This window comes from Meira miltonrushii (genome assembly GCF_003144205.1).
Source record: "Meira miltonrushii strain MCA 3882 unplaced genomic scaffold FA14scaffold_5, whole genome shotgun sequence".
NCBI classification, from domain to species: domain Eukaryota; kingdom Fungi; phylum Basidiomycota; class Exobasidiomycetes; order Exobasidiales; family Brachybasidiaceae; genus Meira; species Meira miltonrushii.
Window position 1 is genome coordinate 657,551 of NW_020289947.1, and position 22,230 is coordinate 679,780.

The following is a 22,230-nucleotide window of genomic DNA, read 5'->3' on the forward strand; positions in this document are numbered from 1 at the left end:
ATCATCACATGTTATTTTATCTTCTCAATGTACGCTTGTAACCAAACATCAAATTACATAAGAAACATTCTTATTCTTCGGTACAGATGAAATCTAGGAAATGAAGTAAATATACTTCTTTCCTCTATAAAGATATAAGAGAGTGTGTAATAAAAATCTTTCTCGCTTTTCTTTCATTTTTCATTTCCAAAACGGTATACAACCATTTTAAACGGTAGCAATAATTTCTGATGCTTGTTCCAAAGCACCAATCATCTTTACACATTCCTTTCTTCGTGTAACGACATGATCACTTTCGCGCATCAATTCGTTCATCACTTCAGATTGATAAAGTTCTTTGAGTAATTCACGTTGTAAAGAATCTTTTGCGAATGAAACCAAATGAAGCATCGTTGCTTTAGGTATCATATCAATAATCGTTCTCTTGACGATATTAAAGTAAGATGTGATAAGCATCCTGATCACTTCAACTTCAATTTGTTCACGTTCGGTTAATTGACCGCTTGCACGTAATTGAGGTGGTGGAGAATCCATCGTTGCATGACGAGCGCGTTCTTTTTGATTTGCTTTGCCTCCAGCAAAGAAGCTTCCAAAGAATCCTTGATCTTTGATGTCCACATTAAGATCTTTATCATTGTTGACCGCATTGGGATTAGCAATGCCCTTCTTCGGCTCAGGTGGAGCATGTGTATGACGCTCTGATACGAGAGCCATAGCACGATGTCCAGAGATGAAATCAGGGTGTCCTGTGTTCAAGTAACAGGCTTCAGCAAGAACAATATCTGTGACAAGTTTGGTTGTAGGCTGTAGACATCTCTTGAAGAATGAAATGACGACCGAGTTGAACTTCTCACGTAAGGCAGGGAAACGGCGGAAAGACTGATTCTTGTTTAACAGTTGTGCAAGAATACGGACGAGTTCGTCGTATACTAAACTGACACACTTCAATGCGGGATCCTCTAGTCTCTTGATCTGTTGCTTGACGATCACTTCGAATGCTGTAGTACCAACGAATAGAGCGGGCGATGAACCGGAAGAGTTGTACAGAATTGTGCGAATGTCGGCATCTTTAACTTGATCAAATGGATCAATAGCCTTGACACCATTTGAAAAGACTTCGTGGAATACAAAGCTGATACGAGCACCACCAGCAAGTTCAGCCACACTGAGATCGTTTGAATTTCCATCAATTACGGTTCTGAATTCGTTGCAAAATTCTGTGATGATTGTCAAGACGATATTTCCGCTATTGGCGTCACCGAGAGGACCACCCAAAGATGTGAGTTCAGCTTGGAACTTCTGCAATTGAGTCGAGATCTTGGCTTTGATATCAGGCAAAGTGTTGCGGATGTGGTGCATCAAGATCGTGTTGAGCTTACGAGCCAAGAATGGTGTTCCACAGTATTGTGCTTTGCTGCGATAGCTTGGGTGATTTTGGAAGAAATCTTTCTCTGCATCCAGTGCTGCGCTGACTTTCTTGTGCTGATCGATATCGCGTTGTCCACGATTGACGACTGGAACGTAGCCGAGACGCAAAGGAATCACCCTTCCTGCAAGAATATCGACCACATCTGTACCTTGATCCATCAAATCCACCTTTGTCAATACACCAACCGTTCTTGTACCTTCAGGATCGACCTCTCTTGCCAATTTCAAACCATCAGAGTTTGCCAAATCGGTATTGGCAGCAGTGACTGCAAGAATGACAGCATTTGGCTTAGCAATGAATTTGAGAACCATGTCCCGAATCTGTCTTTCGATATCGCGAGGTTGGTCACCTACTGGAACCTTTGTCAAACCAGGCAAATCGACCAGGGTAAGAGTCAAGACGTTTGGACTGTAGATACGAAGATTGATCGGTTGTGGACTGATTCCTGCATTCTTTCCCGTCTTTAATTCTGTATCTCTTACAATCTCTTCACGAATCTTATTGAAATCGTGAAATTTCTCTCCAGGCAAATGCAAGAATTCTCCCCATTCATCTGGGTTTGTCTCGCCAGGCTTGGAGGGTAATTGAGTACTTTCTTGTTTTACGCCATTTGTTGTTGAAGTTGTTGGTGCGACGCCTCCTCCTGCAGGTCTGTTGATCAATTGGAGCACTAAAGGTCTTCTTGTAACGATACCTGTTCCACGAGGTAAGAAATCACGACCTACAATATTTTCCAGTACGGATGATTTACCGGATGATTGACTTCCCAAAACTGTAATTTGTGGTAAATCGATTGGATTTTGAATGCCAACATTTGTGAAAGCATCTTGCAGCTTATTCACCAATTTGATGAGCGATTGGTCCATCGCCATCTTGTGTGTTTGTGAGTGTTCAGCTAGAGTGAGAGTGATATGGTGTGAATGGAGGCTACTCTTCTCTTTCCCTGTTTTGCCGTTTATGGCCAGGTCAATATGGTTGTGGTAAGTGGCAGTGTAAAAGGTGTTTGATGATGGAGTGCAACAACAGCTTTACTGCTTGGCCGCGTGCAAACAACTCACAACTGAAAGTAGAATACATACGCACAGGGCGCCGCCGTCTAATCTCCAGCAGACAAGACCAAGTTGAACCGGGCTTAATTGCTGTGTTCAAGCTGAGTACTGGCTGCGCATTCACAGTGAAAAGCCACTTAAAGAGCCAAAACGCGTGTGTCATATATGCACAGACAGACTAAAACAGTCTTTTTGGCTGAATCACACTTTTTCCAATGTTGGTGATGATGACTTTGTTAGTATTCTTCATCATACCCAATCTGGCCATCCAGATAAATAAGCTAAAGAGTATACTGGAGAGAGTGAGTAGATCCTCCAACTGTTCCAGAGAATGAATGACTGACCACTTCTACCAACTTTCAGTGGAGGATTTGACCAGTGGATCGTCCGATTATGCGGCCAATTCATGGGTTTCTTGGTTCTTGTCCACAAAGGGAAACGAGTACTTCTGTGAAGTGGATGAAGATTATATACTGGACAGGTTCAACTTGACAGGTTTGAATGCAGAAGTACAACACTACCCACAAGCATTGGATCTGGTCACAGATGCTCTTGAGGATGAACTGGAAGACGAGGAAAGAGATCTAATCGAAGCACAAGCAAGGCTACTGTATGGATTGGTGCATGCTCGATACATCGTCACCACTCGTGGACTGGCAAAGATGCTGGAAAAGTATAAAAGAGCCGAATTTGGACGATGCCCGAGAGTGCTGTGCTATCAGCAAACGCTTCTACCTGTCGGATTATCCGATCTACCGTTCCAGAAAGCTGTCAAGCTATTCTGTCCTCGATGCGAGGATATCTATAGTCCTAAGAGTAGCCGACATGGAACGATCGATGGAGCTTTCTTCGGTACAACATTCCCTCATATGCTTGTAAGTTTGCAAAAGAGCTATAATTGTCAAAGAGCGATTGTGCTTACATGTCTCCCTTTTCATCCTCTAGTTTATGGTATACCCTCACATGCTACCGTCTAAATCTCCAACATCACAATCGCCTTTTCTACTAACTTCATCACGCGGAACAGAAGGAAGCGGAGCACAGGCAACACCTGCTCATCTTGCCGGCTTAGAAGGAGAAGAAGGTGATTCACCATTATCCGCAATGTCTCCTGCGATCGGAGCAGGTGTAGGAATTGGAGGAAATTCCGCCGGCGGAACAGGACAAGGACCGGCAGCAGCACCTGGAGGATCAACAGCAACAGCAGCGGCAAAAGTTGAACGTTATCGACCAAGAATATTTGGTTTCCCTACACATGAAACGGCAAAATTACATAGATGGCAAGAAAAACAAAGAGATGCACAAATTGAACGATTGGAAAGAGCAGAAGCTGGTGCTTCGATTACCGTTGCTCCTGATGCGGGAGTTGGAGCAGGTGCACGAACAGGATTGGGAGGATTAGATTGATGAAAAATCAAAGATCGGAGTTTGTACAAATTTGTCAATTTACTAGAGTTTTCGTGTTTGTGTATTCGGTGTACAATGATCATTGGTTCTCGCTATGGAAGGAGTGCGGTTTGGAGTGGGGATGTGGATGGAGTGGTTCGATAAGAGTGTATATTTAAACATTGTACTTAATGTTGTCAGAATAAAAGGTGAAAAATAGATGATTCATCATGGTAGGTTTACACATTGTGTCCATGGCGATGAATTTGAAGATCAAGGATATATCACGTGAAGTTGTATTCATGGAATGTGCTTTCATCCATGACAATAAACGAGGCTCACTAATCAATGGAACTCCTTGCATTCTATTTTGTGAGGACGGTGTATGAATAGCATGCAGAACATCGCGCTAATTGAAGTCCATGTGGTTAAGAGAGAAAGAACCCCTTTAATAATCCCCTTTGTGGCTTCTGTCTCCAAGCGGGAAATAACGCGTATTCAATCTAAAAATAAAGCGCGTTTCATCATTAAAGTCACTTTTAACAATAAAGTCACATATTCAACAATACGCTATCGAATAAAGAACAGACAAGATGCCATTGCAACATGCATGCATCTTTAATCCATAAAGGGCTTGGCATGAATGGAGAAAACAAGACGGTGAATTTTCATGACAACGACAGCGGAAGTAGCCAATTTATGTTTGAATGACAGCTGATATGACAAGGGTTCGATCTTAAATTGAATTCTTAGACTGAAAATGTGCTTAACAGGATCACAAGAGCATGGTCAACTTTTCATGGCATTACATGCACAAAGGGGAGTAGCATTCATTCTTCAACTACATATAGATTCATTCCTGCCTCCTTCTCTCATCATCACCCTTCCACCACCCTACCCTCTTCCTCTTGACGTCTTTTTGGAGTAGATCTCCTTCTCATCTTCAAGTAAATATCGACATCTATCCTGCTTGCTGTGCAACATAAACCCAACCACTCTCTCTACGGTCTCAATTGAATCGATTTCATATTGACATCTTCATTCCCTCACTTATCATCATTTACTCTACACAACAAAATGCGTTTCACTCTATTCACGGCCACAATTCTGGCCCTCTCTCTCACCCTTCAATCCACATCCGCAACAATCACCAATGAAGAATTCCCAATCGTTAAAGCGCTGGACGCTACTACCGATTTACTCAGTTCATTCAACGGAGATCAAGGTGCATCCGCTTCTCACGTTCATGCTTTGGAAGCACGTTCAAGTCCACATGTAAGCATCTTCCGTCGTCATTCTCGTTTGGCTAAAAGATGCAGCAGTAAATTACATGCAAGCAAAAAGGATGTAGAACATACTACAAAGGAAGAACACCACCACAAAAGTTCTGATAAGAAGAAACACTCTGACAGCAAACACTCTGACAGCAAACACAAATCTACTTCCAACAATGATGCCACAAGCACAAACGTCAAAGCGGCCAAGAAGAAGAGCGATTCAAAATCCAAGTCCAAGTCATCCTCCTCTTCTTCCGGTCATGTTACCAACACAGACGGAAGCGGTGACTACAGCCGAGTAGAATCAAATCGAGGCAACAATTTCTGGTCACAAAACAATTGGGACTTTTGGTCATATGCCGATCCAACTCACGGTCAAGTAGCTTATCAATCCGAACAAAATGCAAAGAATCAAGGTTTAATCGGAACAAAGGATGGAGCTGCATTTTTACGTATGAGTGATAAGGATATCAGTGGTACAAATAGACCTTCTGTTCGTTTTCAATCAAAGAAAGCATATGATTCGGGTTTGATCATCTTTGATGTTGAGAAAATGCCGGTCGGTTGTGGAACATGGCCTGCTCTTTGGACAACCGATGGTGGCTCTTGGCCTCACGGTGGTGAAATTGACGTTATGGAAGGCGTTGGTTATACGTCTGGTGGAAAGAATGAAAATCAAATGACTGTTCATTTGGGTGAAAATTCTCCGCTTCAATTAAACAGACGTGCCCTAGAACCTCGTGCTTCTTTTATTGGTCGTATTATGGAAGGTGCAACGAATTGCAATCAATGGGGATCGCATACCGGTTGTGCATTCTTTGATTCGAATAAGAATGGACCTTCTTGGGGAACTGATTTTAACAATGCTGGAGGTGGTATTTGGGCCATGCAGTTCGGTAACAATGGAGGCGTAAAGATTTGGTTCTGGGGACGCAAGAGTGGAAAGATTCCCGAAGAACTTTCAAAACCATCTCAATCACCCAAAAAGCTTGATCCTTCTTCTTGGGGTAAACCAATGGCTAATTTCCAATCTGACGTAATCAATCAAAAAGTCAAAAAGCAAAATATTATTATTAATATTACTGCAGGAGGAGATTGGGCAGGAAACGTTCCTTTGGACGGTAAATGTAAAGGACAAAATATTTGGCAAGCTATCAAAAAAGGATCGAATTATGATGATGCAGAATTCATCATTAATGGCGTTGATGTTTATTGCAAAAACGGAAAGTGCTGAATGTGCCAACTCTTGCTTTCAGCCTCTCAAAAATCAATTCTCTGGAAGAATGTGATTTGATTTAATGACCTTAACGAATTTTGTCAATGTCTACCTAGATGGTGGATTGATCTCTTTCTCGGATATTTGCCTCAGAGTGTACAATGGACTGCTAGCGGTCTTTTTGTATTTCTCTTGATGGCGATCCGATCTTTGCATTCTCTTTTGTTCTCAGCACACATTATACAACTGTATCTACTAAACATCATTCATTTGCTTTCGGAATGCATTACAGTCTCTACTGATCAGAGTGAGTGAGTGAGTGAGTCTTTAGGGGTCAAACATGCCAAGCCCCTATCTTTGTTTAGCCTTTGTTTGTGTGAGTAGACTGTTGAAATGCAGACAAGCAGTTAGACAAACAACAAACAATACGCGGCGCGGCGCGGGTGCATAAGCATTAGATCTCCACTCCAACACTCTAGCACAGGAAGAAACACAAACACTGTTGGTCTTTTTTTTTTTATTTCTTAAGCTTTAGGGTTTAAAGATCATCTATCGTGCATACATTCGATAACATCAATATGAAATCCAACCTCTTCCCCGAGGCCTTGGCTTTCTGTCAAAGGCCCCTAATAGAAGAACACCAGTCAAGTCAGGTGTGGCTCATTGTACACTTCAATCAAGGTTTGGCAATCGAATATGCAGGACAAAAGCTCAATGATGAATAATTGTATTGAAATCATGTGCAGTCTTTTTCATCTGGTAGATATTACACACTGTACAAAGGAACACATGATCAGCATTGCGTTGTCTAATTCCAAATCTAGACAACTTTCATTCTTGCATTAAACACAAATTGATTTATCTCATTCATTTATCCAAACTCAACATCCTGTTCTCACCCAATTCAAATTGATTTGGGATTCTAACCTCCATCAACCCTGTCAATATACACTCGCATCTGTTTTACTCTTTTTGATCGACATCTGAAACCATCAAAGCCACACTAAACATATCCTGTCACTATCATCTCATATCTCTCCGCTCATCATCTGCAAGCCACACAAAGAAGAAAAAGAACACAGAACAAAGATTCGAAATAGGGGCTTACAGTAGAGGAAAAACAACACAACGGTGATTAACAATAACAATCGCCTTTTGTTCACGATCATCTCATTCAAATTTTTTGAAGAAATCGCCAGGAGGGAGTTGGCCTAGGCGATCATCATGTCGGATTTCTTGCCTACCCAACCGCCTGGGCCAGGACCGACAGATGCACCATTACCAACTTATCAATCCTATTCAGCCTATGTTACATCGACGTACGATTATGCTACAACGATCACACGAGTAGCATACGATCCACAAGGAACACTCGCACCATCATTGAACATTGAAACACAAAATGGCAAAACGACAAGTATTGGTTATAGTGTGGTGAATATTCCTCTACTTTATGATGGTCCACTTCCGCCTCCCCCACTTGGAACACTTTATACGACGGCTAATCAACGTATTGCACCTGCTCCTACCAATCAGCCCAGTAATGGAAATGGAAGCGGAAATGGATCTTCTGGAGGCAGTTCTGGTACAGGAAGTCAAGGATCCGGGCAAGGATCTAATAATGGAGGGGCGGGAAATGGATCCAATAATGGTGGCCAGAATGGTTCAGGCGGTAGTAACTCGAACGGTTCAAATAACGGACAAGGGAATGGATCAAATAATGGAGGGACTAGTGGTTCAAATAACGGACAGGGAAGCGGAACAAATAATGGAGGAACAAATGGTGCCGGATCCAACAGTGGTGGCACAAACAATGGAGGAACAAATGGTTCAGGTTCCAACAGTGGCACAAATAATGGACAGGGCAGTAATGGTGCTGGAACAGGATCAGGAGGCGGAAATAGCAATGGACAAAATGGAGGGACAAATAATGGCAGCAACCAAGCAGGTGGACAAGGTGCTAATAACGGCTCAGGGTCTGCTGGAAATGGTTCTGGATCAAATGATGGAGGGTCAGGTAATGGCTCAGGCTCGAATGGTAATGGAGGAGGAGCAGATAACGGAAACGGTGGAAATACAGGTGCAGGAGGCTCAGGTGGGAGTTCGACCGGTACAGGAAGTTCTCCTACCGTGACAAACGCTCCACCCAATGCAACAAACGATCCTGCCGCCTTATCGAGTAGTGCAAGTGCTGCCAGTGTTGCTGCAAGTAATGCTGCTTCAAGCGCCAGTGCTGCCAGTGTGGCGGCCAGTAATGCTGCTGAATCCAGTTCTGCTTCTTTGGCTTCTGTTTCAGCTGCAAGTCAAGCATCTTCTGCTTCTGTCGAAAGTGTGAGCGCAAACAGTTTAAGTGCTACACCATCCGGTACATCATCCACCAGCCAACCGACCGATTCGAATACATCCAATGGAGGTTTCCCAACCGCAAATACGCCAAATTCAAATTTTGCCAAAAACGGTTTGAGTGGCGGTCAAATTGCCGGTATTGTGATTGGTGTTTTGGCAGCTGTTCTTTTGGCATTGCTGTTATGTCTCTGTTGCGCAAGAAGAAGGAGAAGGAAACAAAATGAAGAAGCTGCTGCTCTCACGGGCGGTGCAATGCCATTCGGACGTAGAATGAAAAGAAGAGTTTCAGATCGATGGGCCAACGGATGGTCAAGAGGCGGCGCAGGATCACAAGGTGGACCAGGCACATATAGTGCACTCGGAGCAGGAGCAGGCGCAGCAGCACTTGGAGCAGGCGGAGCTGCAGCTGGCGGTCGAGGAAGCTTACGAAGTGATGAATGGGAAGAAGATCACTTGGACGGAGGAGATGGAAGTGGTTTCTTCGTCGTTGGAGGTAATCGTACAGGATCGCAAAATCCTTTCAGTCATGAAGATGATGATGAGATGCACCAATACGGTAACGCTGCACCAAGTTCGAATAACAAGAGCGGTCTAGGAAAAGCAGCAGGCTTAGCAGGATTGGGAGCAGGTATAGCAGCTGCATTCGGCGCAGGAAAAAGAAGAAGATCGAGCGGAAAAGGAAAAGAAGCTGATCATGCACCTTTACCGACCAGTCAAGATGAAGCAGATTTAGCCGAACACAATACAAATCAACAAGACAACGACGCTGAAAGACATGGACTAATGCAAAATGTCGATGCAGATATGACGGCAGATATGACTGGAGATGCAAGTGAAATGCAACAAGCTGGTCCGTCAGGTTGGACCCGCACTTCTATACCATCCCAATCTAATCCTGCCTCTCCATCCTCGTACAGTAAAGCTGGTTTAGGCACCGCGGCTGCACTCGGAGCAGGAGCAGCGGGTGCATACTATGCTGGAAAGCACAGAGGTGGAAAAGATGATCAATCAGGCGATGAGATGTCTTCTGTTGCAGGTGCGGCACCAGTCAGCACAGCATCGAATGCCCAAAGAAGTAGTGTTACAGGACTCACTGAATCAGGCGTAGCAAGCGCTTATGGCTCAGGTTCAGGAAGTGGCACGAATCCAAGTAGTAATTCGACCGGACAAAGGACGAGCAATTCCACCTTTACAGGATACAGTCACGGTTCACCAGCTCTACATCCACCTCCTTCTGCTCCTCGTGGTGAGAGACAGATGTATACATTCGGAAACGTGCCGCCAAGACATAGCGGAGCTGATCAACAAGGCAGACCTGATCGGATTCCATCCTTTACCGGCGGCTTTGGAGATGGTGATATGGGCATGTTTGGACATCGCAGTGCAGCAGATAGCTATCAAGGTATGGATGACAATGAACGCAATTTGGCGTACGCTGCAGCCGCGGCAGCAGCAGCTGCTGGAGGAGGTGCAGGTCTTTCTGCTTTAGCATCACATCATCGCGATAGCAACCAAGGCACTCCTTATCTAGGCGCAAACGGTCAAGAAGGCGGTAATGATGAACGTTATTCTCGTTTCATCAGTCGTGATACGCCTTTGCTAGGACCAGGTGCAACGCATGCAGATGTAACACAAAAGACTGACGGAGATGTTTCCGGAGGCGATCCTTCAACTCTCGGAAGATCTGATTCTCTTGGCCGTCACGGCAGATTACCAACAATTCAAAGTGTTGGAGAATTTGGAGAAAGAAGTAACGATGCACCAGCTTCTACCATGAATCAGTCGAGTCATTCTGGAACAAATACTACTCGATCCGGATATGGAAGCGGTGGAAAAGGTCAAGGAAGTACATTCTATTCTCCTGCTTTACCACAAACATCTCAATCGATGAACAGTCTAGGAGCTGTAACAGCCGATGAAGGCTTTGATGAAAGTCAAGATCCATTCTCCAATGATGCAGCCGTGGGTCAAAGAGCAGATCATAATGATGAAGAGACAGCTGCCGGCGCATTAGCAGGTGCTGGTCTTTTGGGCTCTTTAGCATCAGGATGGCGCAAATTGACAGGCAATACACCAAGTCAACCTTCATCTTCAGGAGGCAGAGGCGCAGAAGGAAGCGGGGGTGATACAACAACAGAGAACGCTGAAACCTCTGGTAATGCAAGTATGCAAAGAGGTATTAGCCGTGATTCCAATGCCGATGTTTATCACCGTGAACCACAAGCACAAAGAGTGATAGGTGATCCTGATATGGCTGCAGAAGTTCAAAGTCAAAGAGCAAGCGTTCAACAAGCGAATGGAAGTAATCTAGGTCATGGAAATGGTTTAGCAAGCCCTGTCATACGTTCAGGTGAAGGTAGAAGTCCAAGCAGTAGCGCAAAGAGCGGGAATGGAAGTGGTGGCAGCGGTGGAGAGACGAGACCACATACCCTTGCTGAAGAACCTGAAGAGGATGCGGAAGGTGAAACAGCTTCTCCCTATGTTGATGATGGCAATGATGCTGATGATGAGGATGCCGTTGGAGATCGTTCTAAGGCACCACTCATTGCTGGCGCAGGTGCTTTGGCAGCAGGTGCAGTTGCAAAAGGTAAACAATCATCACAAGCAAAGAGTTCGTCAGATGACCCATACGATCATGCATCCAATACGAATGAATCAAGCATGCTTGCCGTACGTAATCCAACCGAAGAACCAGACAGTAGACCTTCGATGGATACGGGATTGAGTAGAGCTGCAACTACTGGAACATATTCATCAAGTATGCAAACTCATAGCCAAAGTCAACCAAGTGAAGAAAGTAGTTCTAGAAGAACACAACAGAGCTCTTCAGGCGCAAGTACAGGTGCAGCAAGCTACAGTCCAAGTTACCTAGCCCGCCATCCTTCTGGAAGTACAAGAGGGGGTGGAGCAGGTAGCAGTAGTATGAGTAGCAGAGGCACTCGTGGCGGTGGAGCTTCAAGCAGACGTCAAGGTACTAATGATGAAAGTGAATATACCAGTAGTAGCGGACAACAAAGACGCGAGACCAGTACGCTCGATAGCGGTGACGGAAGAAGCAGCATGGCCACAGCAGGAGAAGTGGCAGATGAAGGTTATCGATCCAATAGAGAGCGTGGTCCGCTTGCACGTGTACAAGAAGATGAAGATGCTAGTGGATACGATCTTGGAGAAGGAAATGAAGGCGTACTTCCTACTACTTCATACTATCCAAGTGAAAGCTTAGGAGCAGCTGTTCGTAGAAGGGCAGAACAAGAAGCACGTCAAGAAGCACAACAACATGGATCTGGTGAAAGTGATCAAACAGGAACAAGTCCACAACAGCAGCTGTCCTCTATTTCAACTACACCACGAGCAATTCCACTAAGCTTGCGACCTGGCGGCAATCCAGCAGAATCCAGTCAATGGCGTCAATCGCCACGGGTTGATGCAGTCTCACAACGTGCTGCTAGAAATGCAGCCAGTCTTGAAAGACAACATCAACGTTCTCAAAGTGGAAGTGGATCAACAGCGGCTGCCACAAGTCCACGTCAAGAGGCAGGAGATGGCCAAAGAGCACAACAAGAAGGTGAAGTAGGAGAAGACGAGACCGATGAAGGTAATAGTCGAACTACTTGGCCGAAATTTTTACGATTTTAAAGACGGACCGTATAAATAAATGAACGAAATAATGACTTACGCAAATCAAGGTCATGATAAATTACGAGATCTCACGAATTATGTTTTTCCTTGCAATTTTTTTCCTTTCTAGTATCATCTGTGGATTGACACAGATTCTTCCCCTTTCATCGCAATCTCTAAGCGAAAGCAAAGAGTTTTTCTTTTTACCATTGTATTCTTCTTTCATGTACGTATCCATCCCTCTGAACAAGAGGATGAAATGGACAATATCTGCATTTGTTTTATACGCAGCACTTTTTTGCATTCCCTACTTAGCTTTTCAAATGAATAATGTTTCCTCGATTTCTTCAGATGTGCTTCGGCAATCGTCACTCGTTATGTTTTTAAAGGGTACAAATATCTTCATTGAAAAGGTGAAGCTGATGCCGAATAAAAGAGAGAGAGAGTCAAAGTGCAATTAGAGATAATAATAAAGATAAGAATGAGAGAAGAGTAGGATATACTTTTTTGAATGGCAAAGAAACCAATGGATGGGTATGCATTCTCTCCTCACGAGAAGACGAAAGGAAACACTTTGAGATGTGTAAGACATGCCATCCATAACCCTACAACACAAATGCACCACCCAAAGCCATTCCAACGATTGCAAAAGCACTTGCCCAAAGACCAGTATAACCTACATCCAATCGAGCCGCTCCATCTGAAGATCCAGTTCTTGCGGGAGCTGTAACTGTTCCAGGAGGGGTACCGGCGATAACACTTGCGGTATCAACTGGTGTTGTAGCACCATCTGCTGCACCTCCAGAACCTTGACCATGGGCAACACGAGAAGCATAAGCAGCCGAAGCACCTGAAGCAGCTAAAGCGGCAATTGAAGCAGAAGATTCGGCAGCGTTTGTCGGTTGAGCATAATGAACGGAAGAAGCGGGAGGTGTGATTGGAGATTGTTGTGTTTCAGTTGATGCGAATGATACACCACTTTCTGTACAACTTCCATATTGAACGCAAGCTGAGATTCCGTTATTTGTTGTCAATGGACCAAAAGGCGAACTTGATCCTTGACCTGCGACTAGAGAGGCGGCCGAGGCGATTATGAAAGCAGCAGCAGCGATTCTCATCTTGATTGCGGTGGTGAGGAAGGGAAAGTCAAGTATACACGAGCCGTCCAAGAAAGAAGATGAAAGATTCTGTCAAAATGGCGTTCTTGTTTTGATGGAGGTGGATGGAGTTGAAGGTGCGACCAATCACGTCGAGTAGGTGAAGGATGACAAGGTTGTGTTAGAAGACGGCCTTGATTGACCTATAGGTAACGGAGAGGAAGGTGATGGCAATGACGACCTATGCGTGTCAATGAAACATGAATGTATGGTGCTATTTCACGGTTTGTACATCTGACAGCCTCTGTGCCGTGTTTCAACTGTACGGAAATTTTCTTTAATGTTCACAAATGAAAAGTGGGACAAAATTGATGCATTATACTCGGTTGATGCAATTTGCGGTTTTTTGGCTGTTATTTGCCCCGGATTTGAAAATACATACAAACAAAAAGAGAATGAGACCCCACCTTGTAAGATGCACACTAGCCCTGTTATGCGCTGCGCAACGCAACCGAAAGCGTGTTCCCGCACAAGAAAGAATAGAAGAGAACACGGCTTAAGTGCTTGGCTTTCATTCATTTCTACTAGACCCCCTTTTACTACACAAATACCCACAATTCGGCATCAAATCAAACCTCTCGCACCTTCTTGTTATGTAAGCAACAAATAGGGGAATTTCCGCGGCTGTATTATTCAAAATTAAGCTCAAGAATAAAAGCCGCATCGAGTGGAGTGATCATCTCCTCTCCTTTTCATCACCATCAAAACATTCATGATGCGGTGGTGCTTGATAACAGCAAGTCTGTTTTCAGTCATAACTGCTTCACCATTGATACCCTTTTCATCAACATATAGCCCACAAGATGTCGAAAAAGATTATTGGCCTTTAGAAGAAGGAGTTGGACATTTTTCACAATGGTCAAAAAGTACAAAGAGACAATTCGTTGATGAGATCAGGCTAGGAAAAGCATCTGAATGGGTTGTCGTGATGGGTAATGAAGGTGGTGATTTAGATAGTATGACTGCAGCTTTGACTTGGTCTTATCATCTTTCTCATTTAGCATTAAATACAACACATACATTATCACAGCCAGATCCAAATCATCCGCCTCATCCGAAAAAAGCAATCGCACTTTTGCAAACTCCGCGTGATGCTTTGGACTTGAGACCGGAAAACAAATTGGCTTTGCGGAATGTACAAATGTCACCGGGTCATCGGGATTTGCTAACGATTGACGAATTACCGCTACCGGCCGAAGAACTTGCCAAGCAACTCAAAGGGATCGTATTGGTTGATCATCCACAACCACTAAGTGTATGGGAAGGAGCACGAGTTTTGAGTATTTTCGATCATCACAAAGATCGAGGTAATGCACCTGATGCAAGACCAAGGATATTCGAAGGAACAGCTTCATGCACAACAATTGTAGCAAGAGAGATGTTGAACGAGTTGGAGGAATTACCAAAAGAATATCATATGCCACATGAAGTTGTTGAATTGATCCTAGATGCGATCGCACTGGATTCGGACGGATTGAAGAAAGGAACGCCAGAAGACAAATTCACCAGTAGAAGATTGTTAAAGAGAAGCAATTGGAAATCGGAAAAGTTGCTTGAAGTGATGGATAGACTAGATAACGAAATGAAAAAGGCAAAGAAGGACTTAGAAGATCTTGGTGTTCGAGACTTATTAAGAAGAGATTGGAAAGGTGATATCGTCAAGACAAAGTCGGAACGGTATCCTGAAGTCCATTTGGGACTGGCTTCTATTCCATATTCCCTAGACGATCAGATCAAGCGAACACTGCACGAGACTACACAATCGTGGTTTGAGATTGAAGGACAATGGACGAAAGAGATCAAAGCGGATATCTCACTAAGCTTGAACAGCTACAAGTTGATCAAGAAGAAAGTCGAGAAGGACGGTGTTATCGTTGAAACAACTTCAACGGAACCAGACACAGACGAAGACGATGAAGATGAAATGCAGATATTTGAAGAAGAATATATGGAAATAGATCAAAACGGAGCAAAAACTTATTTCAAGAAACAAAAAGTACGTGAAGTTTGTTTGGTCGTTCGTGCAAGTCATCGATTGGACGAAAATTCAGCCACTAGCTTGTTCAACGCAATCAAAGAGACGATCGATGAATCACCATTCATCGATGCTGAACCTTGGCATAAAGTCGACGAGCTCGAACAAAGACAAATGGTTTGGGTTCATCATGTTCCTAATGGAGGTCGAAAACTCATTCGTCCAATCATCGAGGATGCCGTCAAGAATTGGAAATGATATCATGTTTTAATTGCTACATTACATTGCTGTTGAATGAATACTATACATTTGCAAAAGAAATCAATACATTTTCTCGCTTTTAGGGAGATGTACCGGACGCGCAGACTCTCTCCTTGATCCTTCTCCGCTGACCCAATTGAACCAAGATGCTGGTCCTTTATTCTTTGTCTTTGACTGTTTAGCAGGACGCGGCGCAATCGGTTCAGATGATGGTTCCAATCCCATCGCTCTTTGCTCTCGTTCCCATTCAGAGTCCATTGACCATCTTGCAAAAGCTTGATTGACGATAGCATCAAATCTTCTCTGTCTTGCAGCATCGATCAAAGCTTCATCATCGGCTGCAACAGAATCAATCTTGAGATCTTGTTTTGAGACGTCATCTTTTTCTATACCATCACCAAAATCTACAAAGCGGAGTTCCGATTCCATCAAAGATACATATGCCCTTGCTGCTCTTTCATCGCATGGTGTGACATCAGCACCTGAACCTCCCTTCGAACGTGCTCGAGCATCATCTCGTGCAACAAGTGATCGAAACTTCGATTGAGCTTCCTTACGTGCTCTTTCCACTTTTTGTTTCCGATTCATCGGCGCAGGACCTTGAAGGGCTGAATTGAGATTGGCATCATCTGGTGCATTTGCCAATGCTTTCATGATAGCTCCTTCAGGTATCAGCAAGAATTTTCGAGTGTGTATCAGATGCGGTGTAGATGTTGCGGTGGAAGGTGGTAGTTCGTTTAATTTGCATAGAGCCACCGCACTGACTCGGAATCGTAGACTGAGCGACATCAACGTATCGTTTGGCCTTAACCAGTACTGTCTTGTCAGTCCAGAGGTGTCGCTATTCGGTGGTGTGACAGTCTCTGCATTCTTTCTTGAAGCTGAATAGTCTGGTTTCTGAAAAGATGCTTTATCCGCTTTACTGTTCAATGCACTTTGAAGAGACTCTTTCAGGGGTGAAGCTTGAACAGTATTGATTCCACTGGCTGCTTTGCTTGTGTCAACTTGGCCGTGTACCACATTTGGTTTGCCGTTGTTCCATTTTGAATCAAGAAAGTTGTTTTGCTGTTTATCTTGTATGGCAGTGTTTGTGGATTCAGATAGCATAGTCATATCATCACTATTATCCTCATCTTCAAGGACAAAAGTCCCACTTTGCACAGCCTGAGAATAGGCCGGAGGCGGTATACTTGACTGGCCGTTTTGTGGGGTTTCCACAACATGGTCATCTTCCTGATTTAATATTTTATCGAAATCGAACACAACTTGTCCAGCCCGTGTGACATCATCTCTTGGACCTGCTTTTCTCAAAGCATGCTGAGCGCCTTCACATCGAACACAAAATGTTGCCAATCTAGGTCTTTCGGCTAAGCAAGTTGAACAAACTGGTTTTGAACAACATGAATGAATTATACATCTTTTCAATTCAACATCACCTCCTTCGATCGTTTTACTACACGTCAAGCATAAAAGCGATGTCATCTTGATTGCCTTTGGTGATGGAGTGTGGGAGAAGGTCCCGCCACAGATGCTCTCTAATCTTACTCAGCCGTTTGGGGTGCATACATTGTTCGGCTTTCGGCGCTTTTTACGCGTGATAAAAAAGGGGAAAGCTTTATTCGATTAGATAAGGAGAGATAATAAGACGGTCATGCTCTTTAGATCAAGCTGTAGCTATTCCCTATGCTAGAATGTTTTCACTCCTTCTTCACAGGAGATTGTTGTAGTATAAGAATGAGCTTATTTAATTTTCGGAAATCATCTTCTCCGCGGAAGAAGAAAACTGCTTATCACTACATTCCATTAGCCCTTTCATTCGATCTATCAGGAAGAGGTTTTTGGTATACATTTCATCTAACATTACAGACCCTAATTGCTATTAAGATCGGAATTTATAGATGATTTCCACGCTAGATCTCCTACTGCAAGGTTCTGTGAAATGAATTAAGAAGATCTTGTTGTGAAATGATCGTGGGTAAAGTTTGTCTGATTAAAGCTTACGGTGTTTATCAGCAACAGACCTCCCTCACCTTTCCTTCACTTTTTGATTCGATCCGTACGAAAAAGCATTTACGCGTAAACACGGACGCGGCGTAAAATCACTTTTATCTTGAATGTTCTGGCCGATTTCCATCTCGATCGAAGCCATTTGCGTCACTTTGCCTAAAGAATAAGAAAAATAAACATTCACTCCTTAAGTGCAAAGTTTTATGGATGTGCGCTCGGCAAATAAAAGTGTACAGAAAGCAGGCACAGTGTCCAGTTTTTCGTTTCCCGTTCATTTATGACTAGAATCACACACTCGATCCTCAGGGAAGCCTTATGACCTCCTCTTTTACAATGCATTCCAGGAGAGGAAAACACAGACACAGGAGACAAAATGAACCTTTAGGGCACAGTCTCCCTTTTACGATCGGGCTCATTCTCCGATGGCTAGTAGTGCAAAATGACTCTTTGTTCGCCTGTATGAATCGGTATGGATGATAATAATGTTTTTTTTTCTCTCGTATCTCGGGCAAAACTGCTCTGTCAATCTACCCGGTTGGAGCATTTGCTCGGCCAAGATGTGGAGAGGCCAAAAAGTAGCCTTTTTTCCACAGTCATCAAACGCCCCAAGTCACCGGCAGCGCCTCCACAAAAAAACCAAAATTCATTTTTAAATGTTCTCATTCGCCCTTACGATTCAGGGCGCATGGCAAGGCTCCTGTTCGGTGTGGAATTGTACTGCCTAGTCCTAGCCAAAGCGATGTATATTTTTTTTGTCGCGTGTAAAAAAGAGAGTCAGTGGAGATATACCCTATTTCAATAAAAAAAAGAGGCCCACCGTGTTTGTTCGCCGTTTTCTCCATATCCAAGCCGTGCGTGTGTGTATGCCTGTCTGCCCTTTTGAACCAATTTCTGCAAACCACCTTTTGTGCACTTCCTTTTTTTTCATGTACATTGATCGCAATCGAATTAAGGACCCTCACTTCTTTTCGTCATACCTTCGTCATCGTTGATTAAAAGGATTCCATCAAAATACGCACATCATCCAAATCAAAAGATCGAAGCTATCGATAATAAGGTTTTAGTCACTTTTCATTCAGATCTGACAGGGTATTTCGATCATAAAGTGCATTCGCACCCTCTGTCAATAACCAAGGAACGCGCCGATCACAAATTTCACAAAAATGGCAGCACCATCAACATCGGAAATGACAGGTAAGTGCACGTTATTGAACATGTGATCGATGCAATCTGATCACGATCCATCATACATCAAAGGCATCATGCTTTCAAAAGATCGTATTACTGACCCTGATATCGAAACATCTTTTTCTCCTTCTTCTCATTTTCTTGTCAATGCAAATCCTACAAAAAATAAAATAATGCATCCTCGACGTCCTTCACCTTCGCCTATCGTCACTTCACGGTCTCGTCATCTGAACTCGGATCATGATCGTTCAGGCAAAGATACAGCAGGACCATCTCGTCCAGCCGCAAGACCGAGCACACAAGCTTCTCGACATCATCTAGAGCCAAATCCATTCGAACAATCATTTTCATCCAAACCGGGAAGATCGGAATCGCCTGAAATTGGAAGGACAAGCAAAGGGCCAAAGAAGGCCACTCAAAAGTCTACGAAATCAGAAAGTGGTGTAGAAGATGGAAGTGAAGATAAAAAGAAAGAAGGTCCACAAACGCCAAACGGAAATGGATCATCTTCATCTAAACGAATCCTGCCCCCTGTAGCCAGTATCGCATCTCCGGCTGGTCAAGAAAATGGAATGCATTATCCATGGGGATCATCGTTGACTGGATCGCTACGAGCTGGTCCATTGTCACCTGCTATGTTGGCTGGACCGCAAAATTCATTCGACCCGAACTCCTTCCGTACCGGATTAACGCCAGATTTGACAAACTTCAAGACAGGCTTAACACCATTAGGTGGTGCTCCTGGCTCTTTCCCTCCTCCAAGTCCAAACACTGCTGCTTTCCTCGCCATGGTCACAAATGGCAGCGGTCCCGGTTTATCCGGAGCAACGATTACTCCAAACACTTTCTCAGCTTTGAGTGGTAATCCGATTGATATTCACGCCAACAATCATCAAGTCTTGGCATCACAACCTGAAGCTTCAGGAAGCAACGATGGACGAAATGGTTCTCAACACAACGGAGAGGAAGATAGGCAAAATTCGCGAAACTCCAAATCGAAAGGAAATGAGGGAGCAAATGGAAAAGGAGACGGCCAGGTAGCCAGTGGACTATTCCTGCTCAGTCAAGCACAACAAGAACTTGCTAAACGAGATGATGGTTCGGTGGACATGTCGAATGTACAGAATCTGTACAACAATGCGCCGATGCATCATCAGAATGGTATTCACGGATCACCGCCACAACAGCCAAAGAATGGAAAGCGTAAATCAGGTCTTGACGGAAAACAATTCTCGTCAAAGAAGAGCAAGAATGGAAAAGACGAACTTGCAGGTGGCTCTCCTGAAAGTGATGAACTGGTGGATGAGATGAACAAGAATTTCAGATCAGGAGCCAGTAGTCACGAGAGTAATGCTGACGATTTCGGAGGAGATGATGATGAAAAACGAAAGAATTTCTTGGAACGAAATCGACAAGCTGCACTTAAATGTCGTCAACGTAAAAAAGCATGGCTTGCATCTTTACAAGCAAAAGTGGAATATTTGCAATCGGATAATGATAATTTGCAAGGAACGGTTGCTGCTTTGCGAAATGAAGTGATGTTTTTGAAATCTCAATTGATGCACGCTCAAAGACAAATGGCAAACCATGGCGTACCAAATGCAGGACAAATGTCGGGCGGAAATGATCAAATGGGAAGACATAGCGTAAGTGGGCAGATGGGTATGCCTGGAAACATGCTTCCGACTGGCATGACTCAGGTTCCTCATAGCAACATTCATGCAATGGCAGCGGCAGCAGCAGCAGCTACTTCAAATGCAAACATGCTCGGAAATGGTCAATACCAACAAAATCATATTCCCAGACAATCCCATATTCCAGGACATGCTGGACCGCAGTACAGTGGCGGAAAAGCACATCGTCAAAATTCCATTCATGCCGTTTGAGAGAAGGGTTTCAAACGACAAGGAGAACCTCTTTCGAAATTCTATAATTTGTATATTGACCAAAATTTGTACCTAAATGCGTGTGTATAATTGCGCTTTAATCTCTCTTTTTCTTTTCTCTCTCTCTATTCATATGACGATTTGACATCTCATTGATGCTCTCATATACATTTATAATCGTTTCTTTCTTTCACCCCAATGTATAAAAGTCACTGTGGATTAAGCATTCAATATCAATCGATGAGTGCTTTGTATAATTGAATGGAAGGAGTCTCTTGATTGGAATGAATTGAGGTGGAGGCCAACCTGTCTGACGGGGCACTCAACCAGTGTCAACGTGTCGCGTGGGTTGCATTCATGAAAGGGTAAAAGTCCTTCCTATTAAACTGAATTGCGTGCATCATTTCTTCTTGATCATTCTTCCCAAATGTCGTCTAACTTTGATTCAACAACATATCCACCTCCTCCATCCAGAAGTACACCTCGACAAAGAGAAAAACAAAAAGAAGGTAGTGAATCAGAAACACTTTATTCACATTCACCACATCATAAAGAAGACAATCTTTATCGAAAACGAAGAGCAAGAGTGAATTGTGGTTTAGATCCTTTACACGTTGTTGCATTGATTGTTTTGGCAGGATTTATTCTTTCTTTTAATCCCGGTATACTTTCTTATCGAACATACATCGCACCTTTCAAACGACAATCTAACATCCAACCAGTACCTGCACACGAAACAATGGTTTGGCAAAAAACATTCACTCTTCCAAGCGCAAGCAAAGGATGTCATTTAGTTACTCCTTCGGTCGAACGAGAGATCAATGAAGGTTTACGCAACGTAAAAGCAGGTCTGCTAACTTTGTTCATCCAACATACATCTGCAGCTTTAAGCGTTAATGAAAATTATGATTCAACCGTTCGAACGGATATGAATATGGCAATGGATAAAATTGTACCGGAATCGTTACCTTGGAAACATACGGATGAAGGACCTGATGATAGTGCAAGTCATACGAAAGCTTCACTTTTTGGTTCTTCTATCACAATTCCAATCACTGATGGTCGTTTGAATTTGGGAACATGGCAAGGCATTTATCTTTGTGGTACGTACTGCGCTTTCCGCATTTCTCTTGTTCGGTTCATTTCACTGACACACTGCTCTTCTTCCCCCCTTTTAGAATTCCGTGCTGCTAAGCATAGCAGGCGAATCGTTGCTACAGTATTGCCATAATAAGTCGTTCAGGTAAATGATGTATCATACGCATGCAAAGCTGATAATCAATGAATGTTTCTATCTGTTGCTTATGTAATTGGCGTACTTCTACTTCTGCTTATATAACTGACATGTGTCTTCATAATGATTGATGCTCAATAGCCTGTCATCCTGTGAGATTGATGAATGAATTGACATTTGTATGTATGTAAGAGTATGATT

General features: G+C 43.5%; 9 protein-coding genes across 9 annotated transcripts; 6 read left to right on the forward strand and 3 right to left on the reverse strand.

The window, feature by feature from the left end:
• Positions 1–102: 102 nt before the first annotated feature.
• Positions 103–2,454, reverse strand: FA14DRAFT_85180 (putative VPS1-member of the dynamin family of GTPase). The gene has a single exon (XM_025502990.1). It carries the CDS (start codon positions 2,299–2,301, stop codon positions 208–210), a length of 2,094 nt encoding a protein of 697 aa, XP_025352437.1. The 5' UTR covers positions 2,302–2,454; the 3' UTR covers positions 103–207.
• Positions 2,401–4,143, forward strand: FA14DRAFT_192390 (uncharacterized protein; the record flags this gene model as incomplete). Its single annotated transcript, XM_025501932.1, has 3 exons — positions 2,401–2,428; positions 2,842–3,353; positions 3,424–4,143. 3 exons carry the CDS (start codon positions 2,401–2,403, stop codon positions 3,883–3,885), a joined length of 1,002 nt encoding a protein of 333 aa, XP_025352438.1. The 3' UTR covers positions 3,886–4,143.
• A 798-nt stretch (positions 4,144–4,941) lies between these two features.
• FA14DRAFT_182051 (uncharacterized protein) lies at positions 4,942–6,375 on the forward strand (the record flags this gene model as incomplete). Its single annotated transcript, XM_025501171.1, has 1 exon — positions 4,942–6,375. One exon carries the CDS (start codon positions 4,942–4,944, stop codon positions 6,373–6,375), a length of 1,434 nt encoding a protein of 477 aa, XP_025352439.1.
• A 1,206-nt stretch (positions 6,376–7,581) lies between these two features.
• On the forward strand, positions 7,582–12,339 carry FA14DRAFT_182052 (uncharacterized protein; the record flags this gene model as incomplete). Its single annotated transcript, XM_025501172.1, has 1 exon — positions 7,582–12,339. One exon carries the CDS (start codon positions 7,582–7,584, stop codon positions 12,337–12,339), a length of 4,758 nt encoding a protein of 1,585 aa, XP_025352440.1.
• Positions 12,340–12,714: 375 nt separating this feature from the next.
• FA14DRAFT_192393 (uncharacterized protein) lies at positions 12,715–13,743 on the reverse strand. The gene has a single exon (XM_025501933.1). The coding sequence runs from the start codon at positions 13,437–13,439 to the stop codon at positions 12,927–12,929; it is 513 nt and encodes a 170-aa protein (XP_025352441.1). The 5' UTR covers positions 13,440–13,743; the 3' UTR covers positions 12,715–12,926.
• FA14DRAFT_185974 (DHH phosphoesterase) lies at positions 13,599–15,711 on the forward strand (the record flags this gene model as incomplete). The annotated part of the gene is made up of 3 exons (XM_025501491.1): positions 13,599–13,888; positions 14,294–15,345; positions 15,466–15,711. The coding sequence occupies exons 1-3, from the start codon at positions 13,759–13,761 to the stop codon at positions 15,709–15,711; spliced, it is 1,428 nt and encodes a 475-aa protein (XP_025352442.1). The 5' UTR covers positions 13,599–13,758.
• Positions 15,712–15,714: 3 nt separating this feature from the next.
• Positions 15,715–17,233, reverse strand: FA14DRAFT_85275 (uncharacterized protein). The gene has a single exon (XM_025502991.1). The coding sequence runs from the start codon at positions 17,194–17,196 to the stop codon at positions 15,775–15,777; it is 1,422 nt and encodes a 473-aa protein (XP_025352443.1). The 5' UTR covers positions 17,197–17,233; the 3' UTR covers positions 15,715–15,774.
• Positions 17,234–18,573: 1,340 nt separating this feature from the next.
• FA14DRAFT_162382 (uncharacterized protein) lies at positions 18,574–21,063 on the forward strand. The gene is made up of 2 exons (XM_025499576.1): positions 18,574–18,915; positions 19,162–21,063. The coding sequence occupies exons 1-2, from the start codon at positions 18,885–18,887 to the stop codon at positions 20,793–20,795; spliced, it is 1,665 nt and encodes a 554-aa protein (XP_025352444.1). The 5' UTR covers positions 18,574–18,884; the 3' UTR covers positions 20,796–21,063.
• A 127-nt stretch (positions 21,064–21,190) lies between these two features.
• FA14DRAFT_162383 (UPF0047-domain-containing protein) lies at positions 21,191–22,056 on the forward strand. Its single transcript, XM_025499577.1, has 2 exons — positions 21,191–21,898; positions 21,974–22,056. The coding sequence occupies exons 1-2, from the start codon at positions 21,223–21,225 to the stop codon at positions 22,024–22,026; spliced, it is 729 nt and encodes a 242-aa protein (XP_025352445.1). The 5' UTR covers positions 21,191–21,222; the 3' UTR covers positions 22,027–22,056.
• The last annotated feature ends 174 nt before the right edge of the window (positions 22,057–22,230 follow it).

Coding starts and splice junctions, on each gene's coding strand:
- FA14DRAFT_85180 (XM_025502990.1), bottom strand. CDS start 2,301: ATGGCGATGGACCAATCGCTCATCAAATTGGTGAATAAGCTGCAAGAT.
- FA14DRAFT_162382 (XM_025499576.1), top strand. CDS start 18,885: ATGGCAGCACCATCAACATCGGAAATGACAG. Junction 18,916..19,161: donor ATCAACATCGGAAATGACAG/GTAAGTGCACGT, acceptor ATGATCGTTCAG/GCAAAGATACAGCAGGACCA.
- FA14DRAFT_85275 (XM_025502991.1), bottom strand. CDS start 17,196: ATGACATCGCTTTTATGCTTGACGTGTAGTAAAACGATCGAAGGAGGT.
- FA14DRAFT_192393 (XM_025501933.1), bottom strand. CDS start 13,439: ATGAGAATCGCTGCTGCTGCTTTCATAATCGCCTCGGCCGCCTCTCTA.
- FA14DRAFT_162383 (XM_025499577.1), top strand. CDS start 21,223: ATGTCGTCTAACTTTGATTCAACAACATATCCACCTCCTCCATCCAGA. Junction 21,899..21,973: donor GCAAGGCATTTATCTTTGTG/GTACGTACTGCG, acceptor CCCCCCTTTTAG/AATTCCGTGCTGCTAAGCAT.